We start from the raw sequence: 7,888 nt of genomic DNA on the forward strand, positions 1-7,888 counted from the left end.
AAAAAATCGATCAGGCCAATAAAAAACAACAAAAAATCTGGGCCCAGATGGTTTCACCGGTAAATTATTCCAAACATTCAGAGAAGAGATGACACAAATTCTACTCAAACTATTGTAGAAAAGAAAAAAGAATGGATACAAAGGTAGTGAATTATTTAAAGAGCACTCCCTGCACGAATCTGGTAAGATACTGATAGGATTCACCTGTAAGTAATTGTGAACGGGACTCACTGGAATGCCATCCTGTTTGGTATAAAGCAGGAGGGGAGATCTCATTACCAGTAAGGGGTAGGAGTGGAGCACATCCTCTGGACCTCAGGATCCCAGTGCAGTGAACTTCCTAGATCCAGAAGACAGCTGTGACATTAGAGGAGGAAGAGGAGGAGCAGGAGCAGCAGCAGCAGGACCAATAGTCAGAGCATGAAAGCCCCACTGAGTAAAACGGAATGCTTTCGAGCAGGAGAGTGGGTTGTGGAATAGTGTGCCCGTGGGCATTTAATTGGGGGAGGTGGGCTTGCTCACCCTTAGAAGTGGAGCTGAGTAGAGTTGGGTGCCTCTAGGCACTAATTCAGGGAGCTGGGTTTCCTTACCCTTGGAGCTTGAACTGAAAAGACCTTTGATAAGCAAAGTACTATTAAAGAAGAACAAAGTAGGAGGCCTCTCACCTGTTGATCTCAAAACCTACTACATGGTTACAGTAGTGAAACAGTCCGGTATTGATACAATGATAGATACATAGGCCAATGAAACAGAATTGCGCACCCAGAAGTAAATTAAAAATCACTATGAAATTTCTAAGCAATAACAGATCAAAGGTGGGTATATGGATTTAAAAATATAAGGATATGAAAATTTCTAGTTTTCTCAGGAGTGCTCAGCTGCTTGGTTATAAGCAATGAAAAAGTTTCACTCACAGTTGGGATTTTTCCAGGTCAAATACTACCAAACTAGCAACAAAAGTTTGCAGTATACTGGAGAAACCAACTGAAATGAAGACTCATAGACAGTATAGTGGAAAGAGGGAAGTGAAGATGGATGGAAGTGGAAGGTCAACAGACTGGGAATTCCAATGAAGTCAGACGACAGGTGAAGTGGAGATACTGAAGCCAGCAAGCTGAAAAGGATGAGAAACTGTGGCCAGAGGTTAAAGCAGTGATTTGGGGAAAGGGCAGTTTCAAATAGGAAATGGCTACAGGCATGGGCAGCTAAGGTAAAGTACAGGAAAAAGCCACTGACAAGGAAGTGAAAGAACCAACCACGGAATGGAATTTACAGGGAGCCACTGACATAACATGAAAAATTAGGAAAACATAAAGACTACAGAATTAAGTGCTAAACTTGGCTTAGAAATGATACAAAAAAGTCAAGGAAGATAACAACTGTAAAATGGGTATAAAATTATAGGTAGATGGGGTTTTAGTAAGGAAACACCCCTAAAACAAACTGACTGCCATTGCGATTCTGACTCATAGTGATCCTAAAGGGCAGACTATGCGGTAACAGTATAGGGTACGAGGTAAGTAGAGAATCATAAAAAAATCAATGGGGGTAGAAAAGGAAGAGGAAAAAAAATCCTACCCAAAACAATGGATTTTAAAACTGTGCTTGATTGAATCTTTATATGATGGTATAAACCATATATACTAATACAGACCACACGAAACGCAAACTCTGAAGTGAATCCAGAAGTAAAAGCACTGCCTGAGAGTATCTGCACACATTACTGTACATATCACTCTACTGAGTAGTGGCTAGAATGTCAGTTAGGTTAACAGAACATGAAACCTGTTTAACAAATGAAAGTGACTTATTTAAACGTAAACTTACTAACTTCTATGGCTCTAATGACTGGCCTCCAATTCGAAACTGCAGTAATCTACGCACCTGAAGTACAGATTTAAGTTGAGCGCAATGGCGGAGCTGGAGGAGCTGACGATCACAACCACATCCAGGTCCTGAGACACTTTCACTGACGTGAAGGAAGACACCTCGGCTGGCTCCTCCGGCTGCTCACCACACGTCTCTTCTTGGTGCAATGCCAAATCCACATCAGCTACATGGGCACCATTCACAGTGTCAAAAATATCTTTGAGTTAAGAGTTAAAGAAATCTTGGTTTTCAATATGCCTAATTTAAAACCCAGGACAGTTGAGAGCTTTGGCTTCATCGATCTAATATTGTAGGTACAGCAACAGAAGGAAGGCTGGACAGAAATCGCTCTGTGAAGAATCATGTGGGGTACAATAAACTTTTGACTGTAAATTTTATGAAGTCTAAATAAGAGGGGGCTTCAAAAATGTTGTGCAACAAACATGTTGTGGAAACATTTTTATTTCTCGACAGAGTTCACTCAGCAACACGTGATCACCAGTCTGTGCCAGCCCTGGGGAGCCCTAACATTTCCCACCAGCATTCTTGAACAGCACCGACCGAGAGAAATGGACTGGAAACTGCATTTGTAATCATACATTTCCCAGAAGCTTCATTAAAAAAGTAAAAATAAACTGGTGAACCTCATTTTAATATTTATATAATATATTAAAAATGTTATCTTTCAATAAAATCACTATAAAAGTTTATTCATGAGGTAATTTGCATTTTTAAAAATACCAAGTTTTTAAAATCTGGTATGTATTTTACACTTGCAACACATCTCAATTTGCATGGTATCTTTTCTTTTTTTAAAAAAATAATCTTATTGGGGGTTCTTATAGCTCTTATAACATTTTATACATCAATTGTATCAAGCATATTCGTACATATGTTGCCATCATTTCTACATTTTCTACTTGAGCCCTTGATATAAGATCCTCTTTCTTCTCCTCCCTCCCCACATCCCACCCTTGTGTGGGTAATAAATTTACATCAGAAATAATCTGATTTAAATGAGGGAGCTTCAAAAAGTTCAGGGGAAATATGGAATTAAAAGATAGTGGAATATTTTTCACAACATTTTTGAAGCATCCTCATATTCATACTTCATAAAATTGACAGTCAAAAAGTTGGGACAACCAAAGTTGCTTCAAATATACTTAAATCTTTCCAATAACTGAACAGAATGTCCATTTTTAAGGAAAACAAATAACTAAATAAAATGCGGCGTTCAGTTTCAGTAGCACTAGCCACAGTTCAAGTGCTCAACAGCACATGTAGCTAGTGGCTACCATGATGGACAGTGTAGTTCTATAACTGGAAACAAAAATGGAGTGAATTCAGTATATTTTTAAAGAGAAATTTTAATACAGAATATGATTTAGCAAAAATATAAAAGCTGTTCCTTTAGTTCAGAAATGAAATCCAAAATTTACATATGGGGGCATTTTAAAAATCTTCAAAATAATTTTGCTAATGACCTACAGATCTGCTAGAAACAAAGAAATAAAAATATTATCCAGAATCAAATTGAAATTAAGTAAACCATGCTCATTAATATGATGGAATACTTGTGGACTATTATTATATCCATAAATGAAAATAAATGCTTAAGTGAGAAAACCATCCATCCTGAAACAATATACATTAGATTCAATAAGTATATTTTAAATGAGTTAAAGCATACAATTTTAAAAACAACTCAAACAAGTAGGGCTATGATGATCACAACTATAAAAACATGCACAGACTGAAAAAGTCAGATAAGATACAAAGCAATAAGAGCTGCATATTTTAAGGACATGAAGAACTTTTGCCCTGAGGAGCTTTTTCTGAAAACAATTTAACCACTTTCCCTAAAATGAAAAGCCAAAGGCGGCTCATCTGTCTATGTACCTTCTTCCTCTGCTTAGCAATCAACATTTTTATCATTAAGGATACAGATCCAGCCTAAACTATTCAGAACAAAAAAAATTCCTCGGCATAATTGTGCATCAACAATTCCATCCACTGCTTGTGCAGGCAAAGGTAGTGTGAAAAAGTTGAGTACTCTAATGTTAGCATCTCTTTCTGGAAACGCAATATGTAGGACGATACAGTTGTTGATGAATAATAATGATGTGCTATTGTGAAATGACAGAATCCTCAAAGATGATATGGAAATACCTATGGGACAAAAGGATATTATTTTAATTAGTCACAATTTTACAATTGGTGAATTTGATTCTGTAAAAATAAAAACAAACAGGCAAAACAAAGGGGGAAGGCCGAGTTAAACTCTAGGCCAGCGGTTCTCAACCTGTGGGTCGAGACCCCTTTGGGGGTCAAATGACCCCTTCACAGGGGTCACCAAAGACCATCAGAAAACACATAAATATTTCACAATATATAATTACATATTGTTCTGTGATTAATCACTATGCTTTATGTTTAATTATGTTCAATTTGTAACAATGAAAATATATCCTGCATATTAGATATTTATATTACAATTCATAACAGTAGCAAAACTATAGTTATGAAGTAGCAATGAAAATAATTTTATGGTTGGGGTCACCAACCATTTAATACGTTGAGAAACTGCATTATACGGTCACGGCATTAGGAAGGTTGAGAACCATTGCTCTAGGCAGACACTGCTCACACCCAACTGAACAAGTGGTGGTTGGGAAGAGGGTAAACGATGAATATGAAAACTGTCTACAGCAGCCCCGATTCTTCAATTTAGGGCTACAGCCTGAAGACAGAGTAGAAGAAATATTCAAAAAGAAGACTATTTACCCTGGGGAATCCCCAAGACCCAATGCACAAGCAAGGGTGAGGGAGGGCGCGCGCGCGCGCACTACTGATTCCAGCTCCCTGCAGTCATGAGGCTGACACAGAGTCAACAGTTCTATAAGCAGTCTATATCAGAACTGCCCAACAGAAAATATTACAAGCTACAGATATAAGCCAGATATGTAATGTAATATCAAAAAAGTAAAAATAAGTAAAATTAATTATAATCATATAGTCTAATATACCTAAAGTAACCATTTCAAAATATAACAGAAAATCACCATATTTTACTTTTTTATATACTAAGTAAATGACATATACCTAAAAAACCAAAAACGTACTGCCACTGAGTTGATGCCAACTCACAGACCCAATGCATTTTAATTCAAACAAACAAAGATCAACGACTCTAGTGCCCCATGGAACTCGTAGCTATTGCACTGGAGAATGTGAATTTAGATCATGGCTTCCCAAGGCCTATTCCTCCCTTTTTAGGAAAAAATAACTCAGCAACTTCTTGGCAATTAAAAACTTTTGTACTATAGCCCACAATCCAGTATAAAGTGTGGGTGTCTGCTTTCGCAGTCCCCCAGGATAATTTTAGGTGTAGTGAGTAACGTGTTGGGCTGCCCACTGCAAGTTCGGCAGTTCAAAACCACCAGCCATTCTGTGGGAGAAAGGCAGAGCTTTCTACTCCCATTGCTACTATCTCGGAAACCCTCAGGGGTAGTTCTACCTTGTCCTGTAGGGTCGCTATGAGGTTGGAATGACTAGATAGATGGCAGTGAGTTCGGTTTTTTGAGGATCATTCTAGAAACCTCCAGGGGGCAGTATCACCCATTTGGCAAACACGGATCTCTCCTTGACTCCAACTGTACAAAAGCTTTTACAGCAATAATCACAATTACCTAATAATGTCACAAGAGTTCAACATGCTGAAATATCCCCTGTAGAAACTTACTGGCATTTTGATCTTCCACGAGCTTCTGTAACATCTCCCTATTGCAGCTACACATAAGGGCTGCATCACATCTTCCATCTTTCAAATTGAATTCATAGATGAGCAGTTCATACTTTTTACTAAGAACCAGTAATTTAGGCTTGTCTGTTGATGTGCTGCTGCCAGAATTCTCCCATACAAATCTAAAAGAGAAGTTTAGACTACGTATTATCTACCCACAGGAATATTCACCTTCAGTAGTGAGGGGGAGTAGGAAACAATTCTTTAGTTCATCAGATAGAATTCTACACTCCAACTTCAGAGACTATGAACCATTCTAGGGCCTTCTCCCATCTCCCTCTTCATTTCTTCCCCCTCTAACCTGTCCACCCCAAAGCAAGAGTATAGGAGTAAGTGGAAATAAGAAAGGAACATCTTTTTCTTCATCTTAAATGCACAATATGTTTAAAAGAGCTGTCACAGATTGATGGGGGGCAGGGAGGGAGGATGAAAATGAGGAGCTGGGCTCCAAGGGCTCAAGTGGAAAGCAAATGTTTTGAGAATGATGAGGGCAACAAATGTACAAATGTGCTTGACACAATGGATGGATGTATGGATTGTGATAAGAGTTGTATGAGGCCCCAATAAAATGATTTTTTAAAAAAGAGCCATCACAATAGCAATTATCAGCAATGTAATGTATATATTATTTATAAGAGGAGGTTTCACAGTGAACAAAATTTTGCTACCTTAAAATGCTTTCAAAGACTTTAACAAAGTATTTATACATGTGTAGACTTTGAAGTGTACTAAAGTTTTCCAAAACAGTACATTACAGATGGTAAATGTGCTCTGTATCGGCACTGTCTAATGAAAGTTGGCAATAGCCACATGTGGCTACTGAGCACTGGAAATCTAGGTGGGATTATTGGGAAATGGAATTTTTGACTTTAATTCTATCAGCCACCTGTGGTTAATGACTCACATATCAGACAGCGGTACAGTTACAGAACTTTGAAAGCACTAGACAATCAAAATACCAATACTGGCTACCAGGATGAGAAAAGACTAGTGATGCCACAGCTTTTAAATAAATCATGAAATGGATTTACTTTTAAAGGAAGGGCCTCAAACCTGAAAGTAATGGAATGGAGTGAGAGGGGCTAACAGGCTGTTTAAAAAGCTCCAGCTTCTTCAAAGCGTTTTTTCTACAGAAGTTGCCAAAGCAAAATCACAATCGTCGTCATCCTCAGAGTGACCCTAGGACAGAGTGGAACTGCTCCAGTTTCCCAGACAGAAACCTTGACCAGAGCAGGGTGCCTCACCTCCCTGCTAGCAGTCCAAAGCTTAAGCCGCAGCATCACAGGGTCCTTTCAGAAGGCACTGCTAAACATTATGCTATATATCAGACTCAAAAAATTTTGGACATGGTACCATTATGCCCTTTTAGAGAACAAAAAAGATCGACACACTTTACATGTCTCTTTATACTTGAACTGATGCTTTTTTTGTGAACACCCAATTCCTGTCTACGTACATGGAAAAGAACCAAGTGTCAACTATGTAAAAGGCTACGCAAACCAAGATATAGTTGAAAGGTTGAGTATTGTAATAGCATTAAAAGCAGCACACAAACTACACTGGCACAAGGAGACAGGACATTTACAATGAAAAGAATACCAAAGGTTTAACGCTTTGAGCAATTAAAAGACCCCAAACCATACTGAGAAATAGAGGAAGAAACTGGATATGATAAAGTTGTTCTCTGGGAATTTAACATTCAATTCAAAAAAAAAGAACTCAGAAATGCTGTGGTCCCACTAGCTTATGAATGCCCATTATGTCATGTATGTGTGTCATGTCATCTGCTAGGCTGAAGAGCTTCGGGGTTTTTTTCTCTTTCTCCTTCCTTTATAGGGCTGTATTCACAAATTATTTTCCTAGCAACTAGAGATCAGGAATACACAAGACAAACACAGTGCAGATGAAAGCATTCACTCACATGATGTCAATTCCTGACCAAGAAGGGGAAAGTAGTGCATTAGAATGCTATTAATTTTTTTGACTCATGTGAACCCCTCATAGGTAAGAACTGTCCTGCTCAGCTTTTAGACGCTGCCTCTAGCTTACTACAGGTGAAGAAATAATTTGGAAGAGGGAGCTCCTAGCTTACTACAGGTGAAGAAACAATTTGGAAGAGGGCGCTCCTAGCTTACTACAGGTGAAGAAATATTTTGGAAGAGGGTGCTCCTAGCTTACTACAGGTGAAGAAATATTTTGGAAGAGGGTGCTCCTAGC

The 7,888-nt window shown here is 38.4% G+C and overlaps 1 protein-coding gene across 1 annotated transcript in view; it reads right to left on the reverse strand.

Moving 5' to 3' along the window:
- The window catches only part of SPG11 (SPG11 vesicle trafficking associated, spatacsin), an 82,119-nt gene that overhangs the window by 71,685 nt on the left and 2,546 nt on the right, over window positions 1–7,888 (reverse strand). The window contains exons 2-4 of the mRNA XM_045286459.1: window positions 5,612–5,793; window positions 1,885–2,086; window positions 1,779–1,785 (exon numbers count right to left, since the gene is read on the reverse strand). Coding sequence (XP_045142394.1) covers window positions 1,779–1,785; window positions 1,885–2,086; window positions 5,612–5,793 — 391 coding nt within the window. The remainder of the gene's footprint in view (window positions 1–1,778; window positions 1,786–1,884; window positions 2,087–5,611; window positions 5,794–7,888) is intronic.

Source organism: Echinops telfairi, unplaced genomic scaffold (genome assembly GCF_000313985.2).
Source record: "Echinops telfairi isolate 266 unplaced genomic scaffold, ASM31398v2 ScPeMD7_8;HRSCAF=38, whole genome shotgun sequence".
Taxonomy (NCBI): Eukaryota; Metazoa; Chordata; class Mammalia; order Afrosoricida; family Tenrecidae; genus Echinops; species Echinops telfairi.